The 11,733-nt window shown below is 42.4% G+C and overlaps 1 protein-coding gene across 1 annotated transcript in view; it reads left to right on the top strand.

Moving 5' to 3' along the window:
- The window catches only part of LOC136445797 (MAM and LDL-receptor class A domain-containing protein 1-like), a 48,297-nt gene that overhangs the window by 7,665 nt on the left and 28,899 nt on the right, over window positions 1-11,733 (top strand). Inside the window, exons 2-8 of the mRNA XM_066443937.1 lie at window positions 2,941-3,084; window positions 3,639-3,898; window positions 5,277-5,364; window positions 5,671-5,841; window positions 6,680-6,936; window positions 7,420-7,510; window positions 8,498-8,641. Of these exons, the coding sequence (XP_066300034.1) occupies window positions 2,941-3,084; window positions 3,639-3,898; window positions 5,277-5,364; window positions 5,671-5,841; window positions 6,680-6,936; window positions 7,420-7,510; window positions 8,498-8,641 (1,155 nt within the window). The remainder of the gene's footprint in view (window positions 1-2,940; window positions 3,085-3,638; window positions 3,899-5,276; window positions 5,365-5,670; window positions 5,842-6,679; window positions 6,937-7,419; window positions 7,511-8,497; window positions 8,642-11,733) is intronic.

Here is an 11,733-nt window from a genome sequence, read left to right on the forward strand (position 1 = left end):
TAGCTTATAGGTGATGACTTTGTGGCTAAGATAGAATTGTATGGGAGCTACAAATCAGACATAAAATGGTACAAAAGCGAACAGTAATCTAATAGTATCGCATATCCATTAATCTAATAGTATCGTATAATCATTAATCTAATAGTGTCGCATAACATATTATGTTATTGTTACTACCGGACATCAGGGAAACTAGGACGACTAAACAATCGGGAAAGTAACGGGACCAAAACGGAAGGACTTCCAAAAACTGCTATAGAATCAATGGTTGTTCCCACTGTAGTAGTTCTTCCACAATAAACGTGTGAGGTACAAATAGAGTAAAGACAGCGAAACTAAAACGACTCTTTAGTCACCATGGTTTCTCTTCGATTTATCACGTACGGAACTTTCGTTCTCCAGGCGGAAACCCTTTGTTACTTATTCTAAATGTGGATACAAATTAGAATACAACGAGTAGCTAAATAGTATAGAATACAAAATGACTATGTTACAATTCACAGTCCCTGTCACGAACATGCCAATCAACTTACTAAGGAGTTGAATCGTGAGGGGGAAGAAAAGAGAAAAGGTCAGGCACATAACCAGTACAGGGGATCCAGCCTTCTGGGTTACAACACCGGGATCGAACCATTCTGTGAACCATGTCTCGATAAATGAAAGGTGAATCATCAGCAAAAGATGGTACAGTCCCAAGAGAAAAACACCCGTAGAGGGGGCTCTAAAGAGTCAAATCCAAACCGTATGTCGCATTCATGTCCGTACAACGTGCTAGAGATCAAAACATGGAGAGAGGGAGTGATCATATCTATTCCTCTACATCAACATTGGAACCATTCAAAGTTGGGTTCTTTTGGGTGTGTGATTTGTTTCCGTATCAAGTGCAAACTCACCACCATGCCTCGAGAGCTCTGCTCTGGCGTTCCCCTGACGCCGGCACTATGTATTTAAGCCCCCTATGGGGATGAGGGGCCCTGGTGTTGTTACAAGCCAAACAGAGTCAAGACTCAGGCTGTCAAGCCTGTTTCAGACCATTTTGGTCACAATTTTCCGGGCAGCAAGCCCGCACCAGCTATCATAGTCCTATTGGCAAGGCATATAATTTAGGTGTCCGCACAGTACAGACTTCGTCCATGTAGGACCCAGTGGTGTTCAATATTGCCAACGTTTGCACAGACCCTGTCCTGTGTACTAAGTATAAAGGGATCACAAGCTGTCGGGAGGGTCATTGTCACTCACACACACACTCACACACACACACACTCACACACACACACACACACACACACACACACACACACACACATTGTCACACACACACACACACACGCACACACACACATGATCACCCTCTCTATCTATGATCTTAACCTCTTGCATGTTGAACAGACACAAATACGGCATGCCATTTGGATTTGACACTCCAGAACTCCCTTCCACAAATGTATCTTTTAGCACTATACAATCTCCCGCCTATGATTTACCTTTCATTTGTCGAAGCAAGGTTGACAGTTCGGTCACATCCCGGTGTTGTACCCCGGGAGACTGTATCCCCTGTACTAGTTACGTGCCTGATATTTTTCTGTTTTCTTTCCCCTTACGATTGAACTCCTCAGCAGATTTATTTGCATGAAGTATGCAACATACAGGAGGGAAATAGAACTGCTGACCTAGTTACCTTAGCAGGAATGAGGGAGGACCTAGGGGAAAAAACTAACGAAAGATTCTACAAGGCCTTCTCTAAATACGTCGAAGATACAGGAAGATTTGACAAAGAGACAGCATCCTAAATACGTATGTGCAGAGTACCAGAGATCTGATGTACCAGAGGGACCCAACTCAACAAATCACCTTGACATGAACGCACCAAGTGACAATGTCTAGCGGAAAAATAGACATAAAACAAGGACAACAACAACAACATGTTTGTGAAAAAGACTATCACAAACAACAACACAGCTGCAAAATTCAGTCTTAATGCCACAGCGTGATATTTCTGTGGTGAAAATTCCAGTACAGTTTTTCTCAGCCCTAATTTTCTTCACCAATATCCCCTTTGCAGAATGCCTTATGTTATTTTCATCAGCCTCCTCGCGCCCTCGTTATTTCCATTTTCAATAATACGGGAAAACATGCAAGACAAAAGATGCACACAGTTTTGCCGACCACAACGTATTGCTAGGTGAAACTTAACGCTTTGTTTTTCGTCAGAAATAAAACTGATTAGACGGAATTTCCAGATCAGAAGTTTGAACGTTACCTGCCTGGTAGTCAGCGTCACATTTCGAATCCAAGGTTCTCCGACCGCCCTTTCAAGCTCCTCACCAAATTTTGTCCGGTCATTCTCGCCCATATTATTCCACAAGTCCTTGTCCACAAATCCTCCAGAAAATTTCCCACAAAAAGGTTAGAAACCTGCAATTTCTAAGCAACAGAGGTATAAATCTTTGGCCACGTCGTTCACGCAGACCACGCCACAGCAAGAATGCACCACCTGTGAACATGACGTCATGGCGGCGGGAAATTTGAATATAAAGCGTGGTTAGGCACGGGCGTTCGTGATTGGCTCACTAAGATTTGATATGATCAGTTTTAGGCATTTTTGCAAGATATTATCAATTAAACAATGTTATAGGCGCTAAATTCAGGGGATCGCCTACTCATTACACTAGAAGACATTTAGGCGAAATTCGACAACCTCACTACGAATTAGGCGATGTTGATTTGATTACATGGATGACATTCGTGAACGCGGGCATCAATTTTCGTCCGTCCCCCCTCCCCCCCCCCCCAAAAAAAACTTAACGACGTCGACAATACTGTCAATTTTACAAAGCTGCTCGAGTGAATATTGCATTTAGTTACTGCTAGTTATGTGAATGCAAACAATAATCAAACAAACACACAATAAACACATGTCGCCTCTTCTGTCCGATATAGTGATCAGAGCCCAGGTAGACTGTGACTTTGAGAGCGGTATCTGCGGCTGGACTCAGGCCACAGACGATCAGTTCGACTGGACGAGAAATCAGGGAACGACCGCAACTTCAAACAGCGGGCCGTCAAGCGACCACACCACAGGAAGTGAGTATAGTAACACTGTACATTAGATATTTGCGTCCTACTTGAGACACAGTCATACACATATCTTGATGTCATGATATATATTTTCTTTAAAATAAAACTTTTATCAAATTTGTTGTCAACTGAAAAATACTGTTGTTACATATAATATGAAAATGTTGTGTCCACGTTTCATAAGCACTTTAACACCAGAAGCACGTACAGTTAAGAGGCTAAATGTTCTGTAACAGTATTCACTGGTTTCAACAATTGGGACATTTTATTACTAATGCTAAAGTACACTGGACCCGCAACACGTTTGCGACCGAGCGATTTGACAGCGCGCTCAACTTGTTTCATCGATAAAAAAACTAATATTTTTACTCTTTGTGTGTTTGGTTGTCCTTTTAGTCATACTTGTACGTTTAGTATGATATCACCATTACAAATTGAAGGGTAACACAATCCAATTTAGGACGCATCGAGGTCGCCAACGTGTCGCTAGTCCAGTGAGATGGCTATGAAATGTACATAGAAAATTTTATTATACTAATTCACATGGCTTCCCTGCGCAGATGGCTTTTACGTATACATAGAAGCCTCCAACAAGTCTCCCGATGACCGTGCTCGCATTGTGAGCCCTGATGTGACGGTACCGGCAGCGCAGACCAAGTGTCTGAAGTTCTGGTACCACATGTACGGTTCATCCGTGGACGCTTTCAACGTCTACTGGCAAGTCGGCGGGGCCCTGGGGGACGCGATCTGGACCCGGCAGGGCGACCAGGGGAACTTGTGGACGGAAGCGAGAGTCGACATTCCCGCTGGGCAAGGCCAGGTAATGCTAGGGTCCTTTTTTTTCAAACCGGGGCCCGGCCGGGCAGTTTGCGGGAACCAAAAGTATGGTATGAAAGATAACAAAACACACAGAACGAAGAAAGATTAGATTTGTAAATTTCTTGATGTAACATTCGTTTTCGTTTCCACACACAGTCCGGCCGGGCCCAGGTATAGAGATGTTACAATAGCATAAGCTATAAGACGAGAACAATTCAGTGATTTTTCATTGCTGTAAATCACTTTACAAAATCAGTGAATAGTTTCATCAGGTTGGCAAGCCACTGATTAACAAAATTAATACCTAGAGTTGATACCTAGCCGACGTTTCCGCGACCGTCTCTGTCACCCTCTTCAAGGCAATACTGACTGGCTACTACATACGGCCTCTACCAGCAGCTAGGTGTCGCTGCAGCTACTAACACAACAGCAGCGACACCTAGCTGCAGCGGCGCCCAACTGCAGTGCGAGGTAGAATCGGTCAGTCAGCTGCTCAGCGAAGAAGGTTACGGACTGGTTGTTTACAAAGAACTTTGTTCAACAGTGATTTACCGGCCTAGTGAAACTATTCACGCAATTACTATACCCCTGTGTCCTCTGAGGGATTCGTGCTGGTGATCTCTTCCTGTATATTGACTCGATGTGAGGAGGAACGTCGAGACAGTTGACTCACTAGCTCAGTTACTTTTCTACGAGCCTTGACTGTTATCAACCAAAGGATGCGTTTTCAATGGGTCCCACTCGTGTATCGGGCTGGTGGCCATATTCGCCTCCTCCTTGCACTCATCAGAACGGTGCAAGGGGCATCTATGGTGGAGGCTGATGGAATAAGCCGGTTCACGGTTACGTTGGAACAGCGTATGCGCGAGGTCAAAGGTGAAGGTTCTTATCTTGTAAACAGTTCTTGTCTAAACTCCTTGGTCTAAACGATGCAAATACATGCCCTGAGCCAGTTGTTTTGTTTATTTCTCAAGGGCCTTCAGTTTTGACATATTAATATCCACAATATTATCCTACAAGAGTGTGGAATTACACCACTTGATTCAAGCAAAAAGTGTTCTTGAAGTGGTGCCCTCTGTCTGTCCCTCTCTCCAGATAGTGCTCGTAGTCTGGCTTAGTCGCATGGTCTGGCGTAGTTCCGCAGATTCTGTTGCTGTCGTTATCCAATCATGTCAAGCCACTCAAGTGACTTGGTCGCAGTAACAAGTGGCTACTATGTACAGGATTCTTGATGCTTGGACCAATTAAGGTGGACCAATGCTCTTTGCTTGGACCAATGGGAAAAATTATTCCGAACATGCAGTATTGATCACTACTTCAGGTTTGATTACATTATTGCATGTACTATATGCTTGTTGAAACCCTGCTGTTGTTTCCAGGTTGTCCTGGAAGGCGTTCGCGGCATCAGTTTCCGTGGCGACATAGCTGTGGATGATGTCACTCTCACGGATGGAGCTTGCCAACAAGGTATTCTCTCTGCTAATCTTGCACAGCTTAGATAAATGCCAATATATCTGAAATTTACAATGTGCTGTGTGATTTTGGATCTTGACCCCAATATGTAATGGACTACACTTTAGTTATGGACACTGGAATGAATTATGAACACTTAGAAAAAGTGATGCTTGATAGGACAATGTGGAGTGAGATTTGTACTTCTTGTTTGGTCCCGGCTGATTCAGGCTTTAGCTCAGTGCTATGAAATGTCAAGATTGTGTCCATTGTTGTTTAGATGTATGAGTTTGAACACCTCTGCCCCCCCTTCTTCCATAGTGGTTGGACCCAGCGTGCCTCCAGGCGGACTCCGGTGCGACTTTGAGGACGTGACCTTGTGCGGCTACACGCAGGACACGGACGACGACTTCAACTGGACCTGGCAGAGCTCCAGCACCAGCACGTCTGGCACGGGACCCGCTAACGACCACACCTACGGGACAGCAGCAGGTAACCATAGCAACCGTCAGGTTACCATGGTAACAAAAGGTTATGATCACACCTACGGGACAGCTGCAGGTAATCATAGCAACTGTCAGGTTACCGTGGTAATGACAGGTTATGAACACACCTTCGGGACAGCTGCAGGTAACCATAGCAACCTTCAGGTTACCATGGTAATAATAGGTTATGAACACACCTATGGGACAGCTGCAGGTAACCATAGCAACTGTCAGGTTACCATGGTAACAACAGGTTATGATCACATCTATGGGACAGCTGTAGGTAACCATAGCAACCATCAGGTAACCATGGTAACAACAGTTTACGTTGAAAACCAGCAAGTCACCATGACAATGAAAAAACAATCATAGGAACTAACAGGTTATCGTTATAATTATAGTAACCTGAAGTAGTCAGCATAGTACACTGTGAACTCATTAATTTTTTGCGGTGACTTATGTTTATGTTAGAAGTGGAAAGGAGCTAGCTTTTTTCTGTGTCTTAAGCTGTGCTGATGATGTGTACTGCTCATGTCAGTACTGGTGAGTCAGGTTGCTGATGATTTTTTAGATGCCATCAGCTCCAAGGCTGATCAGTACTGATGCGAGATCTGCTCGACATTATATTTTCTGAATTTATAGTTCTCAGGACATTATAATTACTAGCCCAATCAAATTGCACATATAGCAGTGCACCCAATTGCAACATCTGCCGGCCCCCTAGAAGGGGCTGTTACAACCTCGGACAGTGGAGATTGCATTACACAGACTAGAACATTCCGGTGTACATGGTAATGTGTGTATACAAACAATGTATCTAACACAATACCTGCTACCGTCCCCAGGACACTATGTGTACACAGAGACCTCCAGCCCGCGGGCGCCTGGCGACATCGCCAGACTCACCTCCGCAGTCTATCCACAGACCTCCGGCCAATGTCTGGAGTTTTACTACCACATGCTGGGCGCCGACATCGGAACTCTCAACGTGTACGCCAGCGTGGCGGGGAACCGCGGCTTCCCCATATGGACCCTCTCCGGTGAGCAGGGGAACCTGTGGACCATTGCCCGCGTCACGGTTTCTACCACAGGAGACTTCCAAGTAAGGGCTGTTTGCATATATCGTGTGATCATCGTACGATCCCAAACTGAGGGCATGCATGTGTCCTGCAAGAATAGGCTGTCTTGTTGAGGAAAAGCTGTCTTAGAGCCTTCTTGGCTGTTTCTTCTGTCATTTTTTGTTTGTTCAGAGGGCAGCAAGTTTCCTAATTTTGTTTCAATGGCAGGGTATTCTTTTTTTACAGAGAGGGGTTGTTAGCCCTTCCTCTTTAACGTGCTTGAGGAACCTCCATGAACATAGGACCCCCATTTTCCGTCCCTTCTGAAAGACAGGAGCAGCCACAGCAAAGATGCCCCTCCCAGGATTGAACCAGGGTCTCCTAGTTACCAACTAATTTGAACCAGGAGCTCAACACTTACTGTGAGGCGGCCACCAGTTGAGCTACAGTGACATCCCCCGGCAGTGGATAGAGAACATTTGATATGTTTCTAACGTCTGACTTCTGTTTTTCTGTTGTTATACCAGATTGTGTTTGAAGGCATCCGGGGATCAAATTACCGTGGTGACATCGCCGTTGACGACGTTGCACTAACAGATGGACCCTGTCAGGGAGCCGGTATGTGATCTTCTTTATGTCATTCCTGGGCCGCAATAAAGTTTGATACGGATGTTCCGGACCAGGCAATAAGTTTCGTTATCACACGGGCTTCTACATTAATCACACAGACTTCCATGGAATATTTAGATTACATTTTGAGTGCTCTGGTTGCGCTGCTAATTCAAATGCCGGATTCGGAGATTTGGATTGATGTTGTTACCATTTTTGTGTGTGAGCACACAAAACTCTCTCAATTTCTCCCGCATTTCGCATCGAGATGTTTTTTTTTTGGGTGGGTATGACATAAAATACAACACGGTGTATTTCGCATCACCCTCAGTCCTGGCTCTCCTGCGGGTCCATTGCCGTCTGACCTTCCACCGTCGGGCGATATAACCTGCTATATAGCCGGTACCTCAGGCGATATGGAATACACCGTGTTGTATTCTATATAGTCTTTTATAGGGCTGCGTACCTAAACGCAACATCAGGTACAGGTACAGATGTTTGGTACAGGTCTAAACCTGGATCTGTACCTGAACTATATGAATTTGACAAAGTAACCTGTTATCTGTAATGTTGACAGAAACATAGATAAACGATTAATAGAATTTTTATTTAGACTTCAGTCGCAGGTATCTTATACATGTACATACAACCTTGGCAATGCTTTTGAGAGGATTTCAAATCATAATTGGTGCTGATTTCAATGCCCATACAGTGTTTTTATCTTTTTCCTGTGCTAAACTTTAATCTTCCTGGAAGAAATAACACATTTTGGTAATAAAACAAGAAGGAAATTCCCATCATTTGCCACTATGGAATTATTTTCTTACCACATTATTGACATCTATCGATATTCCTCTCTTTCTCAGTTCCAGGATTTTTGTTTATTATATACAGTGTACTTGAGTCTATTCAGGTACTAGTACAGCAGCATTACAATGGCTGCTTAAAAATCCAGGTATGAAATTTCATGATACACGTATGCTGTTCTTTGTACAGCTGGGAACTGTGACTTTGAGACAGACCTGTGTACCTGGACGAACGCCCAGCAAGGCGATGACTTTGACTGGGTCCTGAACAACGGAAACACAGGCAGCTCTGGCACAGGACCTGATGCTGACCACACACTGGGCAGCTCACAAGGTTTGTTTGTTTGAACCTTTGTTTATTCATGATAAGCTCAAATCGGCACGCTGGCCGCTTTTCATTATTGAGGTCATGAGGGAAGAGGTAAGGGTCATATACAATATAACAGGGATACACAGTCATTTGAGTCCTAAAACTCTATCAACATATATCATTACATATTATATGTATAGGTAAAATGTTCAAGTCATCTGAATAAATGGTTTATGAGTAACAAATGTTACATGACAGCTAAAAGCTGAATTGTGTACACTGTACAATATCTTATAAAACACAAGGAAAATACAATGGACCTACATTATAAAAACAACATTAACACTTAAGAATTTTCGTGCAATACAGATCAAACTATACTTGACTTGAATCAACTTTAGAAAAAACTTAGTGCATCTGCTATGTGTACTGTAATTTTTCAAATTTTTACGGTAGTGCTATTGCAAACTTATAACCACTTACTAGGTTTTGATGTGTGAGTCTACACAAAACCTGAAGGTTTTAGACATATATAGAGATGCTCCCTTTCATATGCAGTGTCTTCATGCAAATGCCATTAATGCAAGTAAGCAAATCAGTTTGTTTGCTGTGTAATGTAGGATATTATGGAAATTAATTGTAAAGCTTTAAATTTTGTTTAATAATTTCAAGACAGTTCTCTAGGGCAACTTCTCAAACTGGACAACAGCACCTTAAAGTTTGTGTTTTTAGGTAAGGGGAGGAGGTTCATCTTTAGAAGGTTTGCTTTTACTTAGATCTATTGGAAGGTCCAGGGGCCTTGTTTTCAGTAGACTGTCTTGCACCAGGTGTGTCTTTACTAGTAGATGATGGATTTTGTGTTTTTTCTCATCTGTGTACAGAGAATTTGATTGTTAAGAAGACAAAAATGGGACTTATAGGATCTGATTATCAAATATAATTATTCCTCTTGCACCAAATTGGGAGAACGCAGGTAACAATTATGATGACAATGCCAGCAACTGAACCACATATAGATCTTATGAACTCTTTGGAACTATCATAATGATAATAATAGTAATCAGAATGAATGCTTTTTACGTTGTTTAAAGGACCAGTGACTGAGGTTGAACCTAGAAGACATTCTGTTGAGCCAGCTGTGTGTTTGAAGTTCCATTGATAGCGAGAAGTGGCCCTATTGTTACATGTGTGATCACTAGAAGTACATCTGAATGTGGGGAATTTGGAGCCAAAAGTACTTGAAGTTGGGTCAGTTTTAGTGTCTGTATTGCCAAATGAAGAAGTCACAGACACTCCAGATGAAGTGAATGAGGCTTTTGTATCAACAGGCATTGTTGGTGTATTTTTCTCTTTACAGATCAGGTGTTCAGGATTGATGTCTTTCAGCATTTTTCCAAAAAGATTGGCAGGTCGGACACATCTAAGTTTATTTTCAAATGAATGAGATCCTGTCATTTTGAGCCTGAAGGCAATCATTCTGCAATCACATTGCCATGGGTTGAAGGAAATTATTACTGTAGGGGCTGATGCCAAAATATTATAAGCTGATGGGGGAAGGAATGATATCTGATTACGTCTTAGATCCAATCGTAGGAGGTTTGGTAGATTCAAAAAGGCACCAGACTGAATAGTTGAAATCTTGTTGTGGTCCAGTTGCAGATGTTTGAGATCAGGTAAATCTGAGAATGTACCAGACTCAAGGGTTACTATCTGGTTGTGCTGCAGGTACAAATTTCGAAGCTTGGGCAGGTTTGCAAATGCACCCGACTGAATATTCTTTATCTGGTTGTGGCACATTCTCAGCCACCGGAGCACTGGTAAATTTGAAACTGTACCAGCCTGAATGTTAGTTATCTCATTAAAGTTAAGGTACAGCCATCCAATTTTGGATAGATTCAGAAACATTCCAGGCTGAAGACTGGTTATCTGGTTGTTCATCAGATACAACACTTTAAGCCGGGGTAGACTTGGGAAACAGCACTCAATGGTAGACATATTATTCTCGCTAAAGTTTAAACGAAATAGTTTCTTATACTTTGAAAGCGTCTTCATCTCTGACTGACTTAAAGTTGCTATAGCATTTAAGTTCAAGTTCAAAGAAGCAATGGATGTTGGGAGGTTTGGAGGGATGCTGGTGAGGTTTAAACTGTGGCAGTTGCAGGATGAGTATGGTGCACAGCTACAGTCAGCTTCTGGCATGCTAGACTCCTTCAGGATGAGAAGGATCATCAGAACATGTGGTAGTTTTCTTCCCATTCTGTCCTGTCACCAAGAGAAAACAAGTAGCAGAATTTAAAGAGTGAAGTTTTAGTGCAAACCCATAGGGGGAGCTGCATTGCATTCAATTTTGTTGTTGTTTTGTACCATTGCATGTTGTCATCACAACAATTTATTTTCTTGCACGTCAGGCAGATTGATTGTCTGAAGCTACATATTTCAATATTAACATTTAGCAGGCTGTTTACTTCCTGATACCTTTTTGCTGAGTCATGATATTAGAAAGGCTCACAGTTGCAAACTCAAGGCAGAATATCTATCTCCACTTTTTTCATACCTGGTACATGTATTATATGATGAAAAGTGTTGCCCAAATACTCAAGTACACTTAAAATGTATGTTCCATTGAAGGGATGAATAATATTTTACAGTGAGAGTTTAAACAACAGGTTGACCAAACTCTTCACCTGAAGTTTCACCAGTTTTCACCCATACGATCAACATTGCTTGATCTAAAAAATATCCACGTTGGTGAATTGGCCTGCAATGTTCCCACATCAAAAACTCAGAGTCAAGGTCTTATAATAAGCAGACTGGTTGGCAGACATATTTAGGAAACAAATCAACTCAACTCTGAATCCCTTTCCCCTATAGAGGAGTACTTTTGGAATAGTAGCTGTCATAATTACATGCGGCAGGTAAAGGAGTCAATAAACCAATATACATTTAAAAACAACAATAAAGGCTACGTTATCCATGCTGACTCCTGATTTTCAATGGAAAAATATATGTCGTTGTTGGCAACATATAAGGTACAGTGTACATGGTATACCCATTCTGTATACAACAAAGAATTAGCTTTAAAGTTTTCCAACCTTGCTTTCAATCTTAAGTCAGGA

This window comes from Branchiostoma lanceolatum, chromosome 12, assembly GCF_035083965.1.
Source record: "Branchiostoma lanceolatum isolate klBraLanc5 chromosome 12, klBraLanc5.hap2, whole genome shotgun sequence".
In the NCBI taxonomy this organism is placed as follows: domain Eukaryota; kingdom Metazoa; phylum Chordata; class Leptocardii; order Amphioxiformes; family Branchiostomatidae; genus Branchiostoma; species Branchiostoma lanceolatum.